Source organism: Caenorhabditis remanei, chromosome I, assembly GCF_010183535.1.
Source record: "Caenorhabditis remanei strain PX506 chromosome I, whole genome shotgun sequence".
Taxonomy (NCBI): domain Eukaryota; kingdom Metazoa; phylum Nematoda; class Chromadorea; order Rhabditida; family Rhabditidae; genus Caenorhabditis; species Caenorhabditis remanei.
This window is the reverse complement of record NC_071328.1, coordinates 15,680,687-15,706,429: the sequence shown is the minus strand read 5'-3', so window position 1 is coordinate 15,706,429 and position 25,743 is coordinate 15,680,687. Positions and strand designations below refer to the sequence as shown.

Here is a 25,743-nt window from a genome sequence, read left to right as displayed (position 1 = left end):
TAATAGAAGTATATTTAAAATATAAAGTATGGTACACGATATTACTGGGAAAATGGGAAATGGGGATAACAATGAAAGGAGGGAATTAAAGAGAAGAACAGAAATATTGGTCAGGACAGGCGTCGTAAACTTCTGGTTAACTGGAATTTTTTTAGGTTTTCGAAATCTTGAACTTTAAAGACGCATATCTCAAAAGTGGGCGGAGCTATCAAAAAGTTGTCAACTACAAAAATAAAAAGCTATTTTTAATCTACAAGTTCAATTAGGGCGATTATTGGTTAGATCAGGAAAATCCTTTGAAAAAAGCAAAAAATCATTAGAATCGCAAGAACCTGGATACTGAGTGAACTCATAAGGCTCTAAAATCCATGATCTGGCGCGCCTTCGGCGCAAAAATGTCGTAACATGTCTGCGACGCTAGAATGCTCATCTATAACTGTCTGAAATGCCTGCGCCGCTAGAATCCGCTGGAGCGTCTTCGGCGCAAAAAGGGTTTGTTAGGAGGGAGGCGAGGATCTTGTTGGTGCAGCTATATATTTAAGGACGCATATCTCAAAAGTGGGCCGAGCTAGCAAAAAGTTATCAACTACAAAGTTGTAGATTAAATCTAGGGCTACATTTTTGTAGTTTACACTTTCTTAATAGCTCCGCCCATTTTTGAGATAGCATCCTTTGAAAAAGCTAGAAACCATGATCTGGCGTGCTTTCGGCGCAAAGGTGCCTGCAACGCTAGAATGATGATCTGCAACTGGCTGGGGTGCCTGCGGCGCTAGAATGCATGTCTAGAACATGCTGGCGCGCCTTTGGCGCAAATAAATGTCAAAATAATGAGTCTTGGTCAATGTATTTCGGTCAGTGTATATTGGTCACTGCATTATTGTGAAACATTTTATTTATAAAAAAACCAAAAATGCAATTATAAAAAGTGTAATCCATAATTGTGGTCTTGTTCCATCATCAAAAAAATCCTTACTAATCAATATATCCGTATCCTCATTCTCATACATCTCCGCCTCTTCCTTCTCCTTCTTTCTCTTTAAATACATCTCATAGTCTTCATCCGCCTCCTCGTCTTCCCCTCTTCTAGCTGGTGAAGCAGGAGGGGGCGGGGCTTCTGTAGATGGCTCTAGAGGAGGTGTCGGAGGAGGAGACGGGGCTTCTGGAGTCTTAGAAGACGTCGTCGAAAGTTCTTTGGGTATGAGCTCCGTGGTCTGAGGTGGAGGTAACTTCGGAACGTCTTTGAGCTAGCATACTCCAGTTTCCTCACACAAACTTTCCTGGAGAGCACTTATCCGAAAGGCAACCGATTTTTCAGACGTTCCTCCTGCACCAAGACCAACCAACGTCCATCTTCCATTGACATTGTCCATAATCTGACCACCACGCTGTCCATCTTCATGATATCGATTGAATATGAGAAACTTCGTATGGTCACCTGTTAACTGAAAAAGAGGAAACATGACTCGCGGGGTTCTGATTTTGATCTACCTTCAGTTTTCTATGGTTCATGTTTTTTTTGTATTTTCCATACAATGAATAAACATCAAGTTCTTTTCCTTTCGTGTAAACACCATCTGTTGAATCTGGAAAAGAAATTGCCAATTTTTTAAGGCACATATCTCGAAAGTGGGCGGAGCAATCAAAAAGTCGTCAACTATAAAAATGAAGCCCATAACGTAATCTGTACACTCACTATCTGCTAAACATGGGAAACTCTCATTAGCATCTTTCTTTAGCTCCATAATCATCACTCCTTGCGTCGCATTCCACATTCTCTCATCCATTTTACAGTAATCCAGAATCACTGCACGAGATATCAAATATTTAAATACTAATTTATCAAGGACCTCTCTAGGTACGTTTAGATTTCTGAAATAACAAAAATAAATAAAAAATTATGACTAATTTCCGGGGAAACTTACACTCGACCTGTTTTACACTTTTTGACTCTTTCAGAATTCCATCGCCAAGTCGTATTATCATGCATAACCACTTGAGAAGACGTCAAAACGTGTCTGGGAGATATCCTAGTGGTCAAGGCGGTTCCAGCACCGTTTTGACCATTCGTTCTAGCCCCCCACGCCCAGTCAGGCCACTTTTTGATCTCCACAGAGGTGCTATTGTCGGATGGGGTATCTGGAAAAGAAATGTATAAATGTACAATTGAAATTTCGGCAAGAATTCTGAAAATCTCCAAAAATAACATACCGATCGGTGTTTTTCCACAAGTCAGCAATCGGCGCAGATTCTCCGCCTTCGTCAGTTTTCCAGCGGCTACAGTAGGCTTTGGCTTCGTAGCAGGGGTGATGGGTTTGACTGTGATGGGCACTTGATTGACAGGTGGTGGCTCTGGTTTTTTTGTCTTCTTTGGCTCAGCCTTCTTGGTCGCTGCTGGCATTGTGGTGGTTTCAACCCTCGGTGGCGCCGTTGGCTTAGGCGGGGGTGGCGGAGGTTTGGAGTCCGAACATACGCCAACTTCACGACAAAGCTCGTCTGCCACCCAAGACATCCGCAACACGCCAGTCTCACTTTCAGAAATATTTTGAGCACCAAGACCGACAAGATTCCATTCGCCCTGCCTTCCCTTCTTCATCACCGGACTCCCGCGTTCCCCGTCTTCATTGTAGCGGGGGAATTTGTAAAACTTTCCGGCTCTGTTTTTTAACACCTGCAAAAATTGATATTTCAAAGTGTTTTGAAAATTTGACCCACCGGCAACTTCTTATGGTGTATATGCTGATCAAGCTTTCCTTTCCAGAGAAATGAATAGACATCAAGCATTTCACCGATTGGTTGGGTGTCTGTAACGAAAAATTGTTATTGTGATGTAGATCACAACGTGGGCTTCATTTTTGTTGTAGACGGTTTTTTGATAGCTCCGTCCACTTTTGAGATATTCGCCTTTAAAGATGCCTGCGGCGCTAGAATGCTTAACTATAATAATTTTGGGTTCCTGCGGCGTTAAAATCGGTTGGGGCGCCTTCGGCGCAAAATTCGCATTGATGGTGTTTTTACTTTTCTAATAGATCTGCTCACTTTTCAGATAAGCGCCTTTAAAGATGCTCGCGGTGTCAGTATCCTTGAGCTGGCGCAAAAGTGTTCTGGTATACCTGCGGCGCTAGAATACTTATCTATAACAGTTTTTAGTGCCTGCGGCGCTAGAATCGTCTGGGGCGCCTTCAGCGCAAAAATGGTTTCATTGATGGTGACTCTTTTTACATCTCGCTGCTCCAAGCCCGCTATCAATTCAACCTTTTTTGCGCCGAAGACGCCCAGCCGATTCTATGAAACGATTTTAGCGCTGCAGGCACCTTAAAGTATTACAGATGAGCATTCTAGCGCCGCAGACATGATAGGACACTTTTGCGCCGAAGGCATTATTCTAGCGCCGCAGGCATCTTCAAAGGCACATTTATCAAAAATGTGCGGAGCTATCAAAAAGTTGTCAACTACAAAAATGAAGCCCATAACCTCCTCCTTTTTTTTCTCCTCCTCCTTTTTTTCTCCTCCTCCTTTTTTTCTCCTCCTCCTTTTTTTCCTCCTCCTTTTTTTCTCCTCCTCCTTTTTTTTCCCCTCCTCCTTTTTTTTCCTCCTCCTTTTTTTTTCTCCTCCTCCTTTTTTTCCTCCTCCTTTTTTTTCTCGCTAGCGAGAGGTTGCATCCCCTTCGCTCTCATTGCCCTATTATTGATCGCTACCCCGCTACATATTCTCTATTCGATATCTATCCTATATTCTTCATCTGTGATATAATTACTCCGACTATTGAATATCTACGCCAATGATGTCGAAACGGAAACATACTGATACGTTGCCGGACGATCCACCTCAATTCGTTGCCTACGCGGATTACATGGAACTTTTCAATCATGTGTCGAAGCTCACTGCAATCATCAACGAACTGAGGTCGGGTATCATCGAATCTGCATCAAAAACACTCGGTGAGAAAATTGCTCTTACTTGTGAGCCACTTCCAGATATGTCACCTATTGGACTTCCCGTATTGGCACCTCCTGTTTTCGATGAAGTATTCCCGCAATCAATTTTTCCCACGTCTTATGCTTCCGTGACTTCCAAGAATGCTGGTGCCAACCCCAATTCCGTCCCAAAGGTTTCCTCTTTCACGCCGAATCACTTGGATAAATTGGAAATCGCGCGGGAGGCCGCTAAATTGATCGATAAAGCTACACGGGTTGTCATCGAACGTTTCCCTGATGATCGCAACGACAAGGAGCAAGATACAAAGCAACTCCGCATTCTCCAGAATCTTGCATCCTCTAACAACCTTCCAGTTCCAGTCAAGATCCATCGTCACGAATGCAAGTCAATGTACCGCCCTTTGAAAGTTCAATTTGAATCCAGCTCCGACCGTGACTCGTTCCTACACGGATTCCACATTGCTCGTCGTACCAACCCTGATATCCTTGCCATGCCGTCGAAGCCACGTGCTCGAAGAGATCTGACTCGTCCTGAATGGGAAACACTCCGTGCTTCTCGCAAGCACGTCTACGACGAGAACAAGAAAGCTGGAAAGACTATCTTCATCATGTCTGATATCAATTACCGCGTCAACAAGAATCCGCTTCCTTTTCTCTAGACTCCCGATTTGCCGCCTCCTCATTTTCTCCCTCTCCAACTTCTTGCCCCGTTCCTCATTTGACCTTCCCCAATTCTAGACCTACCCACTCGTTTTTAGACCTCTCATACGTTTCATCTCGTTCCTCACCTCCTGCCTCCTCTCCAGCTCCTGATATTTCCACTTCTAAAATACCTGACATGGGTCTCAAACTTTTGCTTGCCAATATAAGAGGCATTTCCACGCTCGCTAAAATTTCACTATTGATTGATCTCTTCCTCTCCTCGGGGTACCATCTTCTAGCTCTTACCGAAACATTTCTCGACGACACTATTCCCTCTTCTCTTTTCTCCTTGCATGACTTATCCATCCTCAGGTTCGACCGTTCTAATACTGTTCACCGTAAAAATAGTGGTGGAGGAGTTGCTTTTATTTATAAGAACTCTCTCTCCCTTTCCACCCTTGATATCAACATGTCCCACCATTACCCGCTTCACCAATCTGAAATTTTAGCTTGTCTTATCTCTCCTTCAGTTCATTCTTCCACTCTTTTTACGCCCTTTAATTTCTTCTTAGTCTACCGTCCACCAGACGCTTCCTCAGCTCAATCACTAGCCCTAATTGATCATCTTGATGAATATCTCCCTCTAAAATCTTGCATCCTCGCAGGAGACTTTAATTACCCATCTCTTACCTGGAATCCTCCATCCTCTAATCATCCATTCTCCTTATTCCTCCAGTCTAAAGGTCTCTACCAGAACGTCACCTTTCCCACTCGTACTTCTGCCACATCTTCCAACATTCTTGACCTTGTTCTTTCTTCCCCTGATATTGCGATTCTCCACATCTCTAAGGAGCCACCATTACTCAACTCTGATCATTTCAGTGTTGATTTCTCCCTAATTACTACTGTTAGTAACCACTCCTCAGCCTCCTTGCCAACTTCTCCTACATTTCGTAATGAACATCGCTTGAATTACAAGAAGTGTGATTTCAAATCCCTCAACGCTGATATCGCTAACGTAGACTGGGATTTAGTCCTCAGTTCTATTTCTTCCCCCACTGACAAGTTTGCACTCTTTTCTAAAATGTTGTCTGATTTTATCATCTCCCATACTCCTTTATCCACGCCTCCTAAACCTCATCGGACTTCCTTCTCTATCCGTCAACTCAAACGTGCTCGTCAAAGATACTCGAAACTTTTAAAACTTCCCAATCCTCCGGCGGACCAAATCTTCCGACTTCGTACCCTCATTGCTTCTACTTCCAAAAGAATCAAGTCCAACATGGTTAGTGAGGAGCGAAAAATTTTATCGGCACCCAACTCCCGCTCCGCCCGACTACTTATCAAGAAGCGTACTAGAACCTCCCTCAAAATACCTCCTCTTTACGTCAATAATGAACTGATATCCTCCAACGCAGCTAAATCATCCATATTCTCATCTGTATTTTTTAGCAACTACAACTGTTCCCCTTCCAGCTCGCTTATCCCGGTGTCGAACAATTCTAGCAATAATATCTCCCCTTCTGAGCTTTTTCTTCCCTGGATCATCGAGAACACGCTTCGTAAAGTCCCTCCCCGTTGCGGTTTCACAACCCATCATGCCAACTTCTATATCATTCGTAACTGCGCTACCACCCTCGCTATTCCGTTGTCAATCATCTACTCTGACTCTTTTCTTAAGTCACACGTCCCTGCTTCTTGGAAACACGCTATCATCATCCCAATTCCCAAAAAAGGATCCTTGACCTCTCCTGAAAACTACCGCCCGATATCGCTCACAGACCCCTTTTCTCGTGTCTGTGAGCGTATCTTGTGCAATTATATTAAGATTAATCTCTTCCGCAATATAAGCAGATTTCAACACGGGTTTCTGTCTAAACGATCTTGCTCTAGCTCACTTGTCCACTCCATCTCTGAATACCGATTATTACTCTCCAGTCACAAGTCTCTTGACGTTGTCTATTTCGACTTCCGCAAGGCATTCGATCAAGTGGACCACCAATTTCTTATTTCGAAACTTGACAGCTTCGGAATCCCTAGTAATATCATTTCCTGGCTTACTGATTTTCTGTCTGATCGAACATTCTCTGTCAAGATTGACGACTTCGTTGGCACTCCCTCTGCTTCTATCCCCTCCGGTGTCCCCCAGGGCTCCGTCTCTGGCCCTCTCCTGTTTTTAGTCTTTATTAATGATCTCCTGCTCAAACTTGCTGACATTTCATCGCTATGTATCGCAGCTTTCGCTGACGATATTAAGCTTTACTCTCATGATCCTCTAGCACTTCAAATGGGAATAGACTTGGTAGAGTCTTGGGCTTCTGATAACTCCTTACCTCTGGCCCACTCTAAGACTGCCCTTCTTCGTCTCGGACCTCGAAACTCTTCTCACCCGTACACTATTGGAGGTTCCCTCATTGATTCCGTTGATTCTGTTAGGGATTTAGGTTTATTAATAGAACCTAATCTCAAGTTCACTAGACACATTAATCGGGCTGTTGCTCTCGCCTTACTCCGTTCAAAACAACTACTGAAATCTTTCAAATCCAACTCTCCCCAATTTTATATCTTCCTATTCAAAACTTATGTACTCCCTCTAGTTGAATACTGCTCCGTCGTTTATTCGCCTCCCCCATCATCTAAACTAGCCCACAAGCTCGAAACTCCTCTCAGATTCTTTTCGCGGAAAATTCTTCAACGCTGTAACACACCTTATTGTTCCTACTCGGATCGCCTCTCCCAACTTGACCTCTTTTCTATGCGCCACCGTAGGCTCAAAGCGCAACTACTTCTCTTATACAATCTTATAATCGGCGCCTCATATTTTCCTAGTCTTGAGACCCATGTCAGGTTAAGTTCCTCCTCCCGTCGCCCAATGTCTCTTATCTGTATAAATCCTAATTGCTCTAATTTTTTCTCAACTGTAATACCTATTTGGAATGCCTTAACTATTAATGTTCCCCATTTCCTTTGCCCATCGGAATTCAACTCTCTTCTTGTAAATAATATTGCACGATTCTGATTTTTTTTTTTCTTTCTTTATTCTCCCTCCCCCTTGCCCAACACCTATTTTATAATTCCTTATTCCCGGTTTCCTTTCTCAGGTTTAGTCTCGTGAGGGACTGTACCTGACCTCCAGTGACATTTTCTGTATATTTAAATAGTTAAATAAAATATCAAATATCAAATAACGTGATCTATACACTCACCATAAGTTAAACAAGGAAAACCACCGTCACTGATATCCTCTGCTATCTCCATAACCATCACCGCTTGACTCCATTGCCACATCCTGGATGTAGTATAACAGTAATTCAGAATCACCGCTCGAGTCACAGGGATAACGGAAGTAATTTTACATGTTGGTGGACACTCGGTCTTGAAAAGTTCTAGGTTTTTGAGAATCTCTTTGGGAACTTCTAGATTTCTGGAATTTTAGGAATTGTTTGAATTTCAGACATAGGAAACTCACACTTGACCAAGTTCATGAGAACATCTTCTGACTTTTTTTGAACTCCATCGCCAAGTCGCATTATCATGCATAACCACTTGAGAAGACGTCAGAAAGTGTCTAGGTGATATCATAGTGGTCAAGGCGGCTCCAGAGTTTTGGTTACGAGTTATAGCCCATGATAGCCAGTCAGGAAAGCTTTTGAGGAGCTCCATAGATGTGCTATTACCGGATGGGGTGTCTGGAAATCAAATAGAAATCTAGAAATTTCGCCTCAGTGACAGTTCGCAACTACAGCACCAGTCAAAAGGTGACATGTCTGCGACGCTAGAATGCTTATATACAATTGTCTGCAGTGCCTAGAATCCACAGAACAGCCTGGCGCGCTTTCGGCGCCCGATACCTAGAGGCGAAAGGGAGGAAGACGGCTCGGACTCTTGGAAGCCAAACTTTGAGGCGTTATAACTCAAAAGGGGGCGGAGCTATCAAAAAGTAGTCAACTACAAAAATGTAGCCCTGGATTTAATCTATAACTTTTTAGTTGACAACTTTTCAATCACTCCGTTCATTTTTGTGATAAGCGCCTCAAAAGATAGCAGTATCGACAACAATACTCATCCCTCCCCACCAACCATTCTAGCGCCGCAGGCTACCAAAACTGTTATAGTTAAGCATTCTAGCGTCGCAGACATGTCATGACATTTGACTGGTACAATTTTTCACACTAAAATCGCTTGAAAACCACAAAAAATCGAGCGAAAATCCACTTTTAATTAAAAAACTATCAAAATAGGTGATTTTAACAATTTTTTGCACTTTTGAGAGTGAAAAACCGATGGGAAACCACTAAAAACTAGAAAAAGCTATAAAAAATGCAGAGGTTTCGAGTTTTTGGTAATTCTTGCAGTTTTTCTGCAATTTTAGTGTCATTTTACAGTTGGGAAGTGCTGCGGCGCCAGAAATTTCTAGAATCTTCCACTCACCGATTTCGCGACCCAAAAATCCTAAAGGTCCTAAAGGAGACTCCGGATATTCTGACACTCTCCATATGCGCCTAAGGCGCGCTTGCCTGTTTTATATATGCATTCTAGCGCCGCAGGCACTTCAGACAGTTGTTGATAATCATTATAGCGTCGCAGACACATTTGCGCCAAAGGCGCGCCGCAGGCATCTTTAAAAGCGGCACTTTGCAACTAACGGAGGTTTCGCGGCGCCAGAAATTTCTAGAACGTTCCACTCACCAATTGCTGTCTTTCCACAAGTCTCCAACCTCTGCTTATTCTCCTCCGGTGTCAACCTTCCACCCGATTTCTTCTTCGCTTCTCCATTGGCACCGATAATCAGGAGGTAGAGATATAAGACTACCATATGAATTTTCATATTTTGTTATTCATATGATATCGATTTTGAATTGGATTGAATTGAATATTGATTTGATATGGGGGAGAAGAGATAAGATCTTGGTGATGTGGAGGGGGGACACGTGGAATTTTTTTAATCCAAAGAAAAGAGGGAAAGGACATGGAAGAAATAATATATTTTTGGTTCAAAATGGGAAGTTTTTCTTTCTTTTTCCGTGACCTCTCTCCCATTTTTGTAATTTTTTCCAATATTTCGCCACGTGTCCCTCCACATCATCAAGATCTTATCTTTCAATTCTCTCATCAATATTCCAAAAGATTCCCCCAATCAATACAAATATATATCGAATATGAAATTTCAATCGATAATTCATTATCTCCTATTGATCGTTGTCGTTAGGAATGGAGATGCTCAGCAACCAATGACTGGAAAACTGTCAAAGGAGGAGAATAAGGAGAGGCTGGCGACTTGTGGCACGGAACTGATTTGTGAGCGTCTAATTTAGATCTACTAAGAATATTGTTTTTTTTAGATACATTTGCAACAGATATCAACCCCGTACAGACTATCCCAGCGTACTGGCCCAGTTGGCTGTTACCTTTGAACAATTTCAAAAATCCTGGATGGTCACTGGGTACTGTAATATCTCCCAGACACTTATTGGCGTTTTCTGAAGTGGTTATGAATGATGCACAATGATGGAAATGCGAGATGTTGTGGATTTGGAAAATTGATTACACTTTTGTGTTTTTTTGTGTTTTTGGTTTTTTTCTGAATAAATTATGGGTTTTTCTTCAAAAAACGAGTGCACTGCAGGCGCCCCAGCCTGTTTTATGCAATCAATTTTCTATTACTTATTGGTTGTACTTTTTTCAGGCATTTTGTTGGTAAGTACCAGAGTTGCTCGGAATTCCGACTTCCGACTTCCGACTTCCGGGCTGTTTTTCACTTCCGACTTCCGTCTTCCGACTTCCGACTTCCGACTTCCGGACTGTTTTTCACTTCCGACTTCCGACTTCCGACTTCCAGACAAGAAAAATCACTTCCGACTTCCGGCTTCCGACTCATTCCATAATTTTGGAATTTCCGAAAAGTATATTTTGCAGAAATACAGGGAAAAATGGTCTAAAAGGACAGAAAATAGGCTTTTCTTCAGCCAAAAACTAATTTTCCTCTGATTTTCGCGAATTTTATGAACTTTTTCTAAGAGTTTTTGAATCTTTGCGAAAAAATCTACTTCCGACTTCCAACTTCCCACTTCCGGGCGTTTTTTCACTTCCGACTTCCGACTTCCGACTTCCGTTTTCAAAATTTCACTTTCGACTTCCGACTTCCGACTTCCGTTTTAGAAAAAATCATTTCCGCGCAACTCTGGTGAGTACATTGTAAAGTACATCAGGAAGTATTCATTTTTCATGACCCATTTCGCCTTCACCCTTTACACCGGGCGCTCAAAGAAATCCGACAGCTAGACAGTTCTCACTCAATCAGATAGGAAATGACCGCCACGGAAGATTTCGGTTAAGAGGCTCCGCCCACTTGGGCCCCCACCGACATTTTCCGTGTTCCACAATTCACTATTATCTATCCCCTTCTCTAGTAGGCATCCTTCTGGTCGGAAGCCGATTATTGATTTTTATTGAATTCTAATTTATATTATGATCTACTGATTTTAATTCACGGGCTTTATATTTTATATACTGATTATTCTGTACATGTTACTCCCAAGACCGCAGGGGTAAGATACAAACATACTACAACTTTTAGCGGCACGTATCTCAAAAGTGGGCGGAGCAAACAAAAAATCGTTCACTACAAAAATATAGTTCAATTCAAGATCTTTATTTTTCTAGTTGATAATGTTTTGGTAGCTCCGCCCACTTTTGAGATATAACCCTTCAAAGTTTGGCTACCAAGAGTACGCCTCTGCGTCTCTCATCTTCCTCCCTCTCGCATCTATATATTGAGTGAGCGTCGGAGGCGCGCCAGACTGTTTTATGCAAGGTACGGGTGCATGATTTTTAAATACTATACAAATGCGCCGAAGGCACACCAGACCATTCAAGTGACCTGGGGTGCCTGCGGCGCTAGAATCGTCTGGGACGCCTTTGGCGCGAAAGTTGTTGGTGGGGAAGGAGGAGATGATTTTGTTGAAACAGCTCAAAAGTGAGCGGAGCTATCAAAAAACAAACCATTACAAAATTGTAGTTTAAAACTAGGGTTATATTTTTGTAGTTGACGATTTTATGATAGCTCCGCCCACTTTTGAGATATGCGCCTTTAAATTTGCCTGCGGCGCTAGAATCCATGATCAGGGCGGCTCCGGTGCTAGAATGCGTGCGTGTCTATAACAGTTTTGGTAACAGAACTTTAAAAATTTCATATTGTGTTAATTCCAGAAATCAACGAATCACTTCCATCTGTTCAAAATGTCAAAGCATCCGCATTCAACGCCCAGGAAAGCGAGGAAATGATGAAAGAAGCCAAAAGAATGGCTACAACTTATCAATGCAAAGAGCTGCTTGACGCAGCAAAACACCATCAACAAAATGAGAAACTTCTGGCCAGCAATGTAGATATCAGACAATCTCTACCGACGGTCTCTGCCGCCGATTTGTGACCTCAACGTCCAATGCGGAATGAAACCTTTGTTCTCATTCCATGTATCAATAAAGTTACAAAATTCTACCACTGGATCACACAAGCAAGTCACCACCAAAATGCGGGATCTGCCGCCAAAACTACTTTGCACGAGAATGCAACCGACCAGTCAAAGAAAAAATCGACATCCTGAAGCAAAAGAAGATGTGTCTACTTTGCCTCACAAAGGACAAACACCTGCCAATCCACTGCGAAAATCTCCATTTCACAAAAAAGTCTCTGCAGCAACAAGATTTGTGGGAAAAACTATTCGTTCCACCACGCATCAATTTGCCCACTGGAGAGCGCCGTGATCTCCAAACTTGTCACCATTGACATTGTCACCAACGCAAGGTATTGTCGCAGTACAGAGAGACAGGAGATCGAGAGAGCGAGAGAGGCAGAAGAAGAGAAGGACGATAAGGCGGAAGAACCAGTCGGGCCTGCGGCGCCGATCATGAGAGGTGACCGAGAGAACACCTCCTCGGTCCCACTCCATTATTCTATTATTCTTTCTTTAACACTAATGTCTTTTTATTATATATATTGCACTTTAGTTACTCTTTTATGTATGCTTTTTATGTAAGTCTGACTAACCCGTTTCTCAATAAATGTAATTACCTTTAAACTGTGTTCTGTTATGCCATGTATATAAAAACCGCCGCCTAGACCCCACCAGAGGTCTAGGCCCCGGTAGACACAGACTGGAAGACATATACCCCAGAGGTAGATGTAACAGTATGGAGGACACCAATTAACATCATAAATTGTAATAGTCTATCAAATTATTTTCTTATTTGAGAATTGATGTTTGCATTTCTTCTTCTGAAAGTATATAAACGAAAATTGTCTTTCTAAAACCACCAATTTATTGAAGAAAAGTTTGGAAAAGGAGAAATTGGGAAATGATGAGTACTGGTGGGGCGACACTCGACATGAGAAGTTTCCAACCACTACCATTGACGGCGGGGTACGGTCATCCGGTGATTGGCAATTGGAGACTCCACCATAAGGACCTCCAGAGGGAACACCTCCCGTGGACGTCCATGGAAATAGACGCAACAGGAGGCCTCTGGAGGTACACCAACTCGCCACTTTATGGCAAAATGCTCGGAGACGTTTCTCCACTCCTGGGCCCCATTCGAGAAAAAGTACATGTGTGAAGGTCTGAAAAAGAAAGAAACTCATTATAAGAATAAATCGCAAAACAAAACTCACGGTATCGGGATAAATTGAAGTATAGTAGAAGCTTTGAAAGGCCGGTGGGAAAGAGACACTCTCACTGGGCCAAGTTCAAGGAGAATGCTGTTCAAGAGTCGTATATTTCCCCGGGACCATGAGGGCAAAACCTCACGCAAGAATGAGAATATAGGGACCATGGGTCTTGGAGGACTAGTACGTCCCAAGTCGGGGAAAGAAGAAAACGAATCGTCAGAATAGAGAAAATAGAATAATTAGTGAAAACGAATATAGAACCCGTAGAATATCAGTAAGTTAAAATATCATTTAGAATTCAATAAAAATCAATTATCGGCTTCCATCCAGAAGGATGCCTGGGGATAGATAATAGTGAATTGTGAAACACGGAAAATATCGGCGGGCGGAAAGTGGGCGGAGCCTCATTATCCGGTTTTACAATCTCGACCTAAATTTATAATGTTCCGTGACGGTCATTTTCTACTTCTCCGCGCCTTCCCGCAAGGTTACACTGACAACCTTTGAATACGCATATCTCAAAAGTGGGTGGAGCTATCAAAAAGTTGTCAACTTTGAAAATAGAGAAATTGAGTAGCTCTTTATTTTGATAATTGACAACTTTTAAGTAGCTCCGCCCACTTTTGAGATATAACGTTTTAAAGGTTGGCGAGAACTGTCTAGTTGTCTGATTACTCGGCGCGCCCTTTTTGATGGCTATCGGGGTGTTCAAAATCGGGAATAACGGGAGCGTGACGGCAAAATGGGTCATTCAACAAAAAATACTTTTACTGACCACCAAAATATTCTGTGTACTGGTCATAAAGATAGAGAAAAAAAACAATATCCAATAATAACAATTTATTTGAAATACAAATTACAATAATTATTCAATTTAAAATTTAAATTCCTGGTTTTGGCGTCTTCTAATGCAACTTGTCCCGAGTTTGTTGGCACAGGGAGCGATATACTCCCTGTAGGCTGGCTGAAAATTGGAGTATTTGTTCTGGGACGTTTAAAAGGCCACTAGCTGGCGCGCCTTTGGCGCAAAAGTGTCATGACATGTCTGCGACGGTAGAATGCTTAATTATAACAGTCTGTGATGCCTGCGGCGCTAGAGTGCACAAGGCTGGCGCGCCTTCGGCGCAAATATAAGTACCGTGACAATTTAATTACTAGTTTCAAAGTTTTCTAAAGGTTCCGGAACCGGATTTTCACTGCGTAGCGACTCTAATGGAAACTGAGTCACATTTTCAGCTCAGGGACCATGATATTTCAACACTTAATTTGACACATCTATTTGCGCTGAAGGCGCGCCAGCCTGTATGCATTCTAACGCCGCAGGCACCCCAGACAGTTGTAGATAACCATTCTAGCGTCGCAGACATGTCTGTGCCGCAGGCATCTTCAAAGGCGCGTATCTCAAAAATAGACGGAGCTACTAGAAAAATGACAACTACAAAAATGTAGACCGTAATTTGTTTTCTATTTTTGTTGTTGCCAATTTTTTGGTTGCTCCGCCCACTGTTGAGATATACGCCTTTAAAGTTGAAAAATCGGCATTTTTACATGATTTTTTCATCAAAAAAAATGTTGCGCTTGATTTGGACTACTGGAAAACATAAAATAGAAAAGTTACCTCAACGAACTTCTCGTGTTGAGCCCACACGCTCTCCTTGGTCGTCTGCACTCACGAAAACACTTTCTTATCGGCCATTTCGACAATCCTGTCATCATACTGAAATTAATTAGTCTTATAATTATTTAAGTTAATTAATAATTTTAGACTCATACCTTACTTTAAAAAGCTGTAGCTAGGCACACCAACAGCTTGACCGGTAGAAGTGGTCCATGGAAAGGATAGTGACCTTTCGGCTCGCTGAGCCTCATTCTAGGGCATCTAAAACAATATTATCTTAAAAATAGGCACAATCCTTTAACCACTCACCTTATATATTCAGAATTCATAAAAAAATATAAAAAATAGGAAAGAACAGCAATCGACCGCTCACAAATGCATTGGAAATGCCTTCTATCACTCTCGACGGGCTTTTATACAGAAATATAGACTTAGAGAAAGAGAGAGAGAGAGAGAGAGAGATGGGGGGGAATACGTGAAACTATATGAGTCATGTATTGATATATTTATGCATAAGAATGAATGAAAGAGAACAAACAAATGGAGAGGAGGGTTTTTTCGTGGAGTATGGGCGCTTGCAAACGGAAAAAATAGTACACTGACCAAGCTTGCGGCGCTAGCATCCATGAGCTGGCGCGCCTCCGGCGCAAAATTGTTGTGACATGTCTGCGACGCTAGAATGCCCTGGGGCGCCTTTAGCGCAAACACGGTTGCATTGATGGTGGGGAACAGCTATCTTTAAAGGCGTATATCTCAAAAGTGGGCGGAGCTATCGAAACATTTTCAACTACAAAAATGAAGTTCTTGAATTTCTCTATATTTTCGTAATTGACAACTTTTTGCTAGCTCCACCCACTTTTGAAATATGAGTCTTTAAAGATAGATGTTTCATCAAGATCCTCTCCTCCCTCCCCAACAACCATTTTCGCGCCAAAGGCGCCCCAGACTATTCTAGCGCCGCAGGCACCCCAGACGATTCTAGCGCCGCAGGCACACCAGATGATTCTAGCGCTGCAGGCACACCAGACGATTCTAGCGCCGCAGGCACACCAGACGATTCTAGCGCCGCAGGCACACCAGACGATTCTAGCGCCGCAGGCACACCAGACGATTCTAGCGCCGCAGGCACCCCAGACGATTCTAGCGCCGCAGGCACACCAGACGATTCTAGCGCCGCAGGCACACCAGACGATTCTAGCGCCGCAGGCACACCAGACGATTCTAGCGCCGCAGGCACACCAGACGATTCTAGCGCCGCAGGCAAATGCGCGTATATCAAAAGTGGGCGGAGCTATCAAAAAATTGTCAACTACAAAAATGTAGCCCGTAACTTTTTCTACACGGTAGTTGACAATTTTTGATAGCTCTGCTCATTTTTCAGATAAAAACGGTAAAATATAACTTGTATCTGTCTCGCTTGTCGTTAGAGCCGTTTTGAGCTCCTTGAACGCGCTTTTCATAAGCAAACAAAATAAGAGAGTCCCTGGAAGCTTGGTCACCAAGACTTGGTGAGGAATCTGAATTTGAAATTTGTGTGAAGGCTATTGGTGCGTTTCCAGACAAAACAAAGCTTGTTTCAAGGCCAGATATCCGTTTTTTTTTGGAGATCCAAGTTTAAAAAATCTTAATTTATTCACACAAAAACCAATAAAACACAAAAAGACACAAAAGTATACTCTGTAGTCCTCCTCGTCGACCATCACAATCATTGAAATCATCCTTACTAATCAATATATCCGTATCCTCATTCTCATACATCTCCGCCTCTTCCTTCTCCTTCTTATTCTTTAAAAACATCTCATAGTCTTCATCCGCCTCCTCGTCTTCCCGTCTTTTAGCTGGCGGAGCAGCACGAGGGGACGGGGCTTCTGGAGATGGCTTTGGAGGAGATGTCGGGGGAGGAGGCGTGGCTTCTGGATGGTTCGAAGACGTCCCAGCGGTGGCACGTGTCGGTACGGGCTCCGGGGTCTGAGGCGGAGGTGATGGCGGCTGGACATCAGGCGGTGGTGGTGGATTGTGCGTCGGTATAAATATCTCAGCTGGAGGAGGTGGTTGGGTTGTGGGCGGAGCTGCAGGAGCCACAGGAGGCGGAGCTACTCGAGTCGGCACTGATCCACAAACCCCCACCTCATCACACAAATCCTTCTCTAGTGTACTGATGTTGAAAGCCAACGAATATTTTTCATTACCCACGGTGCCAAGAGCAATCAGCGTCCATTTATCCTGGATCTGTTTCATAATCGGGCCACCACGAGTATCGACCTCATGAAAGACAGGGAAGAAGAACAGGTCGATACCATTTCCAATTATCTAGAAGAGACTTTGTATGAAAAAATTGAAAAATTTCCAATTTTTGACTCACATTCAATTTTCTATGTGTCACAATGGTTACGCCCTCCTTTGTTACACTTAGAGTATAAACATCCACCACGTCCGGATGGTTGACATACATCGCCGTAGTAGCTGGAAAAATATTAGTTTTGTTGAAATCTACTTTTTGCTAGCTCCGCCCACTTTCGAGATATGCGCCTTTAAACTACTACGGCGATATAGACATCACGTTTTCTAGCACCGCAGGGATCTTCAAAGGCGCGTATCTCAAATGTGGGCGGAGCAAACAAAAATTTTTAACTACAAAAATGTAGCCCTAGATTTAATCTATAACTTTTTAGTTGACAACTTTCTTTTAACTCCGCCCAGTTTTGTGATATGTGCATTTAAAGATCTGTTTCAACAAGATCCTCTCCTCTCCTCCACCATTAATGCAATCATTTTTGCGCCGAAGGCGCCCCAGCCAATTTTATGTAACGATTCTAGCGCCGCAGGCAAACCAGGACACTTCTGCGCCGGAGGCGCGCCAGATCACGCCGCTCAGCATAATGCGGAACTTATAACGTGGACGAAGTCCGACGAACGATACGGAGTTACATTTTTTGAATGAAGTTGACTTTTTTTTACTATTTTGATGATTTTTTTGAATTTCGCGCTAATGTTAAGCAAATTTTTTGAAGCGCAGTTGCTTCATATGAACTTTCTATGACCCTGTGACTCTTACCATCTACCAAACACGGGAATCCTCTATTCGGAGTGTCATCTGTCTCCGCCACCATAACTGCCTGTGTTTTATCAAAATACGTCGTCCTTTGATTACAGTAATTGAGAATCACTGCATGCTTAACGGACTTATAGTGGAATTGATTCACCATTGAATGTCGATCACGGAAAAGTAATTGAGCGCTGTCGAGGATTTCAGGGGGAACTTTGAGATGGCTTAAAGATTTTTTTTTTCAAAATCTTCTGTCAAAAACTTACTTTTGACCGCTCTCACAGCCCACAACTTTTTCACTGTTCCATCGCCACGTCCTATCGTCATTCATAACCACTTGAGACGACGTTAAAAAGTGTCGTGAAGATATCATTGTGGCCAGCGCAGCTCCTTTGGCGGATTGATGCTTTGCGTTTTCAAACCTTACAAACGAAAGCCATGTTTGCCAGTTGTCTCCTCGTAGTTCTTTGGCAGTGCTATCAATTGATGGACGGTCTGAAGGGGGATTGGTTAGTAGATCCGAAAATTTGTCTAAAACGAGTTATGAGGCCTCAAAGTGTCAAAAAGGCCTCTTGGCGTGAAGATTTGCCTTATATTTCAACATTTTTTCATGTTCACGGCGAGAGAATTTTACTTTGAAAATAAGGCAAACCTTCACGGAGAGAGGCAACTTTTGACACTTTGAGGCCTCATAACTCGTTTCAGACGAATTTTCGGACCTGGTTCCAAGAGACTTTTCTCTTTTCTACAAAATTCTGAGTCGATTCATATCAAAAAATCTCGACTTTTGGAATACCGCAGTCCCCCTTTAACTCACCAATAATCGTGGCTCCACAAGTCCTCAACCTCTCCGCATTCTCCTCCTTTGACAATCTTCCAGTCATTTGTTGCTGAGCATCTCCATTCCTAACGACAACGATCAATAGGAGATAATGAATTATCGATTGAAATTTCATATTCGATATATTCGAATTGATTGGGGGAATCCTTTTGGAATATTGATAAGAGAATTGATAGATAAGATCTTGGAGGGAAGAGACACGTGGCAAAATATTGGAAAAGAAAAATAAAACGGGAGAGGTCACCGAGAATATATTATTTCCGCATCGTGACCTTTCCCTCTTTTCTTTGAATTTAATAAAAAATATTCCACGTGTCCCCTTCCCCTCCACATCACCAAGATCTTATCTTTCAATTATCCCCTCCATCAAATCAATATTCAATTCAATCCAATCCAATCCAATTCAATATCGATATCATATGAATAACAAAATATGAAAATTCATATGGTAGTCTTGTATCTCTACCTTCTGATTATCGGTGCCAATGGAGAAGCGAAGAAGAAATCGGGTGGAAGGTTGACGCCGGAGGAGAATAAGCAGAGGTTGGAGACTTGTGGAACGACAGCAATTGGTGAGTGGAAGATTCTAGGAATCTCTGGCGCCGCGAAACCTCCGTTAGTTGCGAAGTGTGCCGCCTTTAAAGATGCCTGCGGCGCTAGAATCCATGAGCTGGCGCGCCTTTGGCGCAAAAGTGTCGTGACATGTCTGCGACGCTAGAATGCTTATCTATCACTGTCTGGGGTGCCTGCGGCGCTAGAATCTCCTAAAGCGCCTTTGGCACAAAAATGGTTGGTTAGGAACGGCTATCTTTAAAGACGTATATCTCAAAAGTGGGTGGAGCTATCGAAAAAGTGTTGACTACAAAAATAGAGCTCCCAAGTTGTTCTTTATTTTTGTAATTGACAACTTTTTGTTAGCTCCGCCCATTTTTGAGTTATGCGTCCTTAAATATAGATGTTTCCATTGGATCCTCTTCTCCCTCCCACCAAACATTTTTCGCCGAAGCCGTCCCTGACGATTCTAGCGCCGCAGGCGCCCCAGACGATTCTAGCGCCGCAGGCACCCCAGACGATTCTAGCGCCGCAGGCACCCCAGACGATTCTAGCGCCGCAGGCACCCCAGACGATTCTAGCGCCGCAGGCACCCCAGACAATTCTAGCGCCGCAGGCACCCCAGACGATTCTAGCGCCGCAGGCACCCCAGACAGTTATGGATAAGCATTGGCATCTTCAAATGTGCATATCTCAAAAATGAGCAGAGCTATTTCGAAAAACTTTGAGAGTGTGTCATGGTAATACTGATTGTCCAACCCAGTAGGTTTTTATTGAATCATACAGATCAAGGGTAGAGCTTTATTTTTGTAGTTGGCAACTTTTTTGTACGAGCACTCCCTAGCAAGTTACATATCGACAGAGTAAATTCTCTCTCCAAGTGCAATATATTGAGATTTTTGAGCTGTCTTCTTAAAATGACCTATAACTCTCTAGGGAGTGGCCGTACAAAAAAGTTGTCAACTACAAAACTGAAGCTCTACTCTTTTTTTGTATAGTTCATAAAAAATCAACTGGATATGACAATCAGTATTACTATGACCCACTCTCAAATTTAGACATTGTCAACTGAAAAACGGCCAGAGTCAATAACGTTTTGACCGGTATTGTAGTTGTGAAATGTCGTGGAGCCGAAATTTCTATTTGTACATTTACACTCTGTTTTCAGACACTCCATCCCGAGATAACAAGGCTATGGAGCTCGAAAAGTGGCCCAATTGGGTGTCATTTGCTGTGACTGCTGATCAAAGAGGTGCTGGTGCCGCCTTGACGACTATGATATCTCCCAGGCACTTTTTGACGTCTTCTCAAGTGGTTATGGATGATAGTAGTTATACGTGGCGATATAATTCTAAAAGAGTCGGTAATTGCCGTCAGATGCCTCAAGGGTAAGTTTCCCCTCCCCCGGAAAAAAGAAGATTTTCTGATTCCAGAAAGCTAGAAGTGCCCAAAGAGGCTCTCGAAAAACTACTGTTTTTTAAGAGCGGGTGTTTACCAAACTGCAATAGACAGTCCCTTATCCCTGTAACTCGAGCGGTGATTCTGAAGTACTGTCATATTGAACCCGAGATGTGGTGGTGGAGTCAAGCGGTGATGGTTATAGAGATAGCAGAGGATATTGGTGTTGACGGTGGTTTTCCTTGTTTAGCTTATGGTGAGTGTATAGATCACGTTATGGGCTACATTTTTGTAGTTGACAACTTTTTGATAACTCCGCCCATTTTTGATATATGCGCCTTTAAAGTTTGGAGCTTGGAAGAGTGGGAGGAGCGAGATATTAAAGAGAATCTTTGAAGTCGCATAACCCACAAGTGGGCGGAGATATCAAAAAATTGTCAATTACAAAAATGTACAACAGGCTACGGGCTTCATTTTTGTAGTTGACAACTTTTTGATAGCTCCTCCCATTTTTGAGATCAGCGGCTTTGAATATCCCTGCACCGCTAGAATCCTGATCTGAGGCGCCTTCGGCGCCGAAATGTCATGACATGTCTGCGACGCGAGAATGCTTATCTATAACTTACTGGGGTGCCTGCGTGGCACAGTATACAGGCGTTGAGGGAGGGAAGAAGATAAGAGACACAGGGAGACGGCGCGCACTCTTCGTAGCTAAACTTTGAAGCGTTATATCTCAAAAGTGGGCGGAGCTATCAAAAAACCGTCAAGTACAAAAATGTAGCCCATGTTCTGATCTCCATGACCCAATTAATTTTATTGTTACAGGCACCCAACAAAACGGTACACAGCTCGATGTGTATTCACATCTCTGGAAAGGGCGGAACAATCAAAGTATATTCCATAGGAAACTGGAGGTGGGCAAAAGTTTGAAAAAATTTAAAAAATTGACTTTTATTTTCCAGTTGCTAAACACGGACGGGATGTCTTACAAATTCCTGCGCTACAATGAAGACGGGGAACGCGGGAGTCCGGTGATGAAGCAGGATCAAAATGGCAAATGGAATCTTGTCGGTCTTGGTGCTCAACAGATCTCTGACAGTGAGACGGGCGTTTTGCGGATGTCTTGGATAGGATGGCAGCTATGTCGTGAGGTTGGCGTATGTCGGGACACCCCGCCTCCACCACCCCCGCCAAAGCCGACGGACCCACCCAAAGTTGAGACCACCACCACGCCAACAACAACCATGAAGGCTGAGCCAAAGAAGACAGAAAAACCAGAGCCACCACCTGTCAAGGAAGTGCCCATCACAGTCAGACCCATCACCCCTGCTACAAAGCCAAAGCCTACTGTAGCCGCTGGAAAACTGACGAAGAAGGAGAATCTGCGCCGATTGCTGACTTGTGGAAAGACACCGATTGGTAAGCGTTTTTGGAGATTTACATACTTGCGAACCGGGTAACTCGCTGAAAACGTAATATTATGAGCAGACCTTTAAAGACGCTTATCGCAAAAGTGGGCAAAGCAATCAAAAAACTATCAATTAGGAAAATATAGATCTCGCTGAGATCTACATTTTGGTATATTTTGCAGCTCATAATATTGAGTTTCAAGCAAGTTAAGCCAGCGACTCAGTTTGCAATTATGCAAATTTGATCTTCCCCTAATATTGTCAATTCCAGAAACCCCATCCGGCAATAACATTTCTGTGGAGATCACAAAGCGGGCTGACTGGGCGTGGGGGGCCAGAACTAAAGGTCAAAACGATACTGGAACCGCCTTGACCACCATGATATCTACCAGACACTTTTTGACGTCTTCTCAAGTGGTTATAACTGACGAAAAGAAATGGGTGTGGAATTCTCAAAAAGTCGAAAAATGTGATGGTCCTGGGCAAGTGTGAGTTTCCTTTATCTGAAATTCCAATTTTCGCTGAAATTCCAGACATCTAGAGGTACCAAAAGACGCTCTTGGCAAATTACAATTTAGAGGAAATTTGCTATCTCGAGCAGTGATTCTGGATTACTGTAAAATGGATGAGAAAATGTGGAATATGGCGCAAGGAGTGATGATTGTGGAGCTAGCGAAAGATGTTGAGGATGGTTTCCCCTGTCTCGCAGATAGTGAGTTGGCAATTTTTAGTTAGCCCCGCCCATTTTTGAGATAAGCGCTTTTAAAGTTGCATATTTATTTTTCAGCTTCAACAGATGGTGTTTACACGAAAGGAAAAGAGCTCGATGTGTATACAATGTTTATCAAATCCGACAAATTACTGCGCCATAGAAAACTTACGGTAGATCAATCTAACCTTCGCGAGTAATGTTTCTTTTTTTCAGTTAGGAGGTAACCATGCGAATTTTCTCGTATTCGATCGATATCATGAAGATGGAGATCGTGGTGGCCAGATTATGGATAATGTGAATGGAAGATGGACGTTGGTTGGTCTTGGTGCAGGAGGAGCGTCTAAAAAATCGGCTGCTTTTCGGATAAGTTCTCTCCAGGAGCAGTTGTGTGAGGTGGTTGGTGTATGTCATTCGGAGCCCATTCCCGTGCCGAGACCTACAATCGCTGCGACAACTTCCAAGACCCCAGAAGCCCCACCTCCTCTTCCGACACCTCCTCCGGAGCAATCTCCAGAAGCCCCGCCCCCTCCTGTTGCTCCGCCAGCTAGAAGACGAGAAGACGAGGAGACGGATGAAGACTATGAGATGTTTTTAAAGAGAAAGAAGGAGAAGGAAGAGGCGGAGATGTATGAGAATGAGGATACGGATATATTGATTAGTAAGGATGATATCAATGGAAATGATCGATGTGGTGGTGGTGGATTTGAAAAATGGATTATAGTTTTGTGTCTTTTTGTGTTTTTTGTTTGAATAAATTATGGTCCTTGGTGTTTTTTGCTATAAATTTCAGGTTCTTGGGTGGTAATAGTCTGGGGTGCCTGCGGCGCTAGAACCGTGTGGGGCATCTTCGCTGCAAAAATCGGCGTTTTTATACTCAAAATGGCCAAAAATGACAAGAATAGGCCGATTTGAGAAATTTCAATTTTCAGTGTTGATTTACGGGGGGTGGATTTACGAGATTCTTAGAAATTGCTTTTTTAGGCTGAAAATCACGATTTTGAGCATAAGAACAATAGAAAACGTTGGGAAAAAGTCAAAATTGTCATTGTTATAGATTTACGGAGGTCTTGTGTCGATTTACGGGATTCTCAATTTCGATTTTTTTTGTTGGTTTTTAAAGGCGCATATCTCAAAAGTTGGCGGAGCTATCAAAAAGTTGAGAACAGCAAAAATGTAGCTCTGGTTGTGATCTACAAGATATAATGAATCAAGAACAGAAAAAATCAAAAATTATTGACCCCAAGCGGGATTGAACTCTGGTATCATTTCTCATAGTGATGCACCTTGACCAAAACCTTCTCGGCCAATTGTTAGCAAAAAATGGGATTTTGGGGTGGAAAAAGTTGTTTTAATAGTTTTTTTGGTGTTGAAAATTGAATTTTAGCAATTTTTCGATAAAAAATCTCGTTTTAGCGTTAAAAATGACTACCCTAGTCAGTTTTCCTTCAATTTTTGCATTTTCTGAAAATTAAAGGCCCATATCTCAAAAGTGGGCGGAGCTACAAATAAATAGTCATTTACAAAAATGTAGTCCGATTCTTGATCTATCATATACATATATACAATAAATAATTTGCCAAATCATTCAAATTTCATTAAAATCCAATATCGATCACTTTTTTCCGCTCTTCTTCGCCGACTTTGACTTCTTACTCTTCCTGGAGAACGCGTCTTTGAACGATTTCTTCGATTTTTTCGATTTTTTTTGACATTTCTGGCTCCTTGGGCTTCTGTGGAGCAGCTGGTGAGCTCTGTGTTGGTGTCTTGGAAGATTTGACCAGTTTTTCAGCAAACTGGACACGTGCCCGATTCTCTGTACCCTTTTCTTCTTTCGACGGGGAGGGAGCGTCTCTGGAAAAAAAGAATTCATTAAAAACATGCAAGTGTCTGTCTGTGTGTCTGTGTGTCGGTTTGTCCTTTTCATCCCGACAACTTACTTCGCCGCTTTGCCCAACGGAACATTGATAATCTCGGTGTGCTGCGAATCCGACCGGTCCGGCTTCAACTCCTTCGGATCTTTTTGCTTTCGCTGGTTTTTCTTGCCACGCATGATACGGATCGAGTCCATTCTGAAAATAAATGCCAGAAATGAGTTCGCAGTAGCCGAAAACCCCAGAAAACCATTTTGAAGTTCAAAAATTGAGTGATTCGGGGCGAGTGGCCGGGGCGTGCAGTGGTAGACACCTCACCAGTATACCTACCCGGGTTCGACCCCCACTGCTGGCAATTCTTTTTTTCCTTTTTTTTCTTTTTTGCAATGACTTACGTCTCATTTCTCTGACTTTTGTGACTATATTCACTGCGTTTCGCCGCCTCTTTCTCTGTCTCCACTTGAGATGTCTGCTTTTGGGACGAGGAGGCGGAGTCATCCGGGCCACGTCGGCTACTTCGTTCTCTGGAAATGGAAAATTTGGTTAATAGAGTAATTCTGGAAATAAGATCTCTGAGAGACGCAGAGAAACGAGACACTCTGGCTTCTCTGCGTCTCTCACCTCACCTATCAAGCTACCATCTTTCAAGTCGCATATCTCAAAAGTGGGCGGAGCTATCAAAAAATTTTCAACTACAAAATTATAGCCCGTAACTTGTTCTCCATTTTTGTAGAAACAACTTTTTGATAGCTCCTCCCACTTTTGAGATAAAACGCTTTCAGTTCCTCACCTGGTAGACGGCACACGTTGGCCACACAAAGAAATCGCGAAACAGGTGACGGAAACGAGAAGAAATGCAAGATGTTCAATTATTGCGACGAAATTCATGGACATTTTGGGAATGACGAGGAAGGATGGGGGAATAAGTACTTATAGGGGAATGGATAAAAACGGTGGTCGTCACGTTTTAGAATTTTTTAAAATTTTTTATTTATACAAAAAACCGGAAATGCAATGAATAACAGCGATGTTTAAATGCGCATATCTCAAAAGT

At 42.8% G+C, this 25,743-nt stretch overlaps 8 protein-coding genes across 8 annotated transcripts; 3 read left to right on the top strand and 5 right to left on the bottom strand.

The window, feature by feature from the left end:
- Positions 1-893: 893 nt before the first annotated feature.
- GCK72_003350 (uncharacterized protein) lies at positions 894-2,781 on the bottom strand (the record flags this gene model as incomplete). Its single annotated transcript, XM_053723993.1, has 7 exons — positions 894-1,211; positions 1,254-1,442; positions 1,489-1,583; positions 1,694-1,869; positions 1,923-2,136; positions 2,209-2,668; positions 2,713-2,781. The coding sequence occupies 7 exons, from the start codon at positions 2,779-2,781 to the stop codon at positions 894-896; spliced, it is 1,521 nt and encodes a 506-aa protein (XP_053592638.1).
- A 997-nt stretch (positions 2,782-3,778) lies between these two features.
- Positions 3,779-4,594, top strand: GCK72_003349 (uncharacterized protein; the record flags this gene model as incomplete). Its single annotated transcript, XM_003096406.2, has 1 exon — positions 3,779-4,594. One exon carries the CDS (start codon positions 3,779-3,781, stop codon positions 4,592-4,594), a length of 816 nt encoding a protein of 271 aa, XP_003096454.2.
- GCK72_003348 (uncharacterized protein) lies at positions 4,296-9,393 on the bottom strand (the record flags this gene model as incomplete). Its single annotated transcript, XM_053723992.1, has 5 exons — positions 4,296-4,523; positions 4,680-4,759; positions 7,784-8,001; positions 8,047-8,266; positions 9,267-9,393. 5 exons carry the CDS (start codon positions 9,391-9,393, stop codon positions 4,296-4,298), a joined length of 873 nt encoding a protein of 290 aa, XP_053592637.1.
- A 343-nt stretch (positions 9,394-9,736) lies between these two features.
- Positions 9,737-10,086, top strand: GCK72_003347 (uncharacterized protein; the record flags this gene model as incomplete). Its single annotated transcript, XM_053723991.1, has 2 exons — positions 9,737-9,875; positions 9,920-10,086. 2 exons carry the CDS (start codon positions 9,737-9,739, stop codon positions 10,084-10,086), a joined length of 306 nt encoding a protein of 101 aa, XP_053592636.1.
- Positions 10,087-12,980: 2,894 nt separating this feature from the next.
- Positions 12,981-15,189, bottom strand: GCK72_003346 (uncharacterized protein; the record flags this gene model as incomplete). The annotated part of the gene is made up of 4 exons (XM_053723990.1): positions 12,981-13,194; positions 14,861-14,959; positions 15,050-15,121; positions 15,170-15,189. The coding sequence occupies 4 exons, from the start codon at positions 15,187-15,189 to the stop codon at positions 12,981-12,983; spliced, it is 405 nt and encodes a 134-aa protein (XP_053592635.1).
- Positions 15,190-16,489: 1,300 nt separating this feature from the next.
- Positions 16,490-18,862, bottom strand: GCK72_003345 (uncharacterized protein; the record flags this gene model as incomplete). The annotated part of the gene is made up of 5 exons (XM_053723989.1): positions 16,490-17,170; positions 17,223-17,323; positions 17,916-18,130; positions 18,173-18,401; positions 18,724-18,862. The coding sequence occupies 5 exons, from the start codon at positions 18,860-18,862 to the stop codon at positions 16,490-16,492; spliced, it is 1,365 nt and encodes a 454-aa protein (XP_053592634.1).
- A 318-nt stretch (positions 18,863-19,180) lies between these two features.
- Positions 19,181-23,568, top strand: GCK72_003344 (uncharacterized protein; the record flags this gene model as incomplete). The annotated part of the gene is made up of 9 exons (XM_053723988.1): positions 19,181-19,319; positions 20,468-20,687; positions 20,733-20,953; positions 21,523-21,611; positions 21,660-22,116; positions 22,378-22,594; positions 22,640-22,818; positions 22,894-22,988; positions 23,032-23,568. 9 exons carry the CDS (start codon positions 19,181-19,183, stop codon positions 23,566-23,568), a joined length of 2,154 nt encoding a protein of 717 aa, XP_053592633.1.
- An 899-nt stretch (positions 23,569-24,467) lies between these two features.
- Positions 24,468-25,583, bottom strand: GCK72_003343 (uncharacterized protein; the record flags this gene model as incomplete). Its single annotated transcript, XM_003092666.2, has 4 exons — positions 24,468-24,669; positions 24,756-24,887; positions 25,085-25,213; positions 25,480-25,583. 4 exons carry the CDS (start codon positions 25,581-25,583, stop codon positions 24,468-24,470), a joined length of 567 nt encoding a protein of 188 aa, XP_003092714.2.
- Between the last annotated feature and the right edge of the window lie 160 nt (positions 25,584-25,743).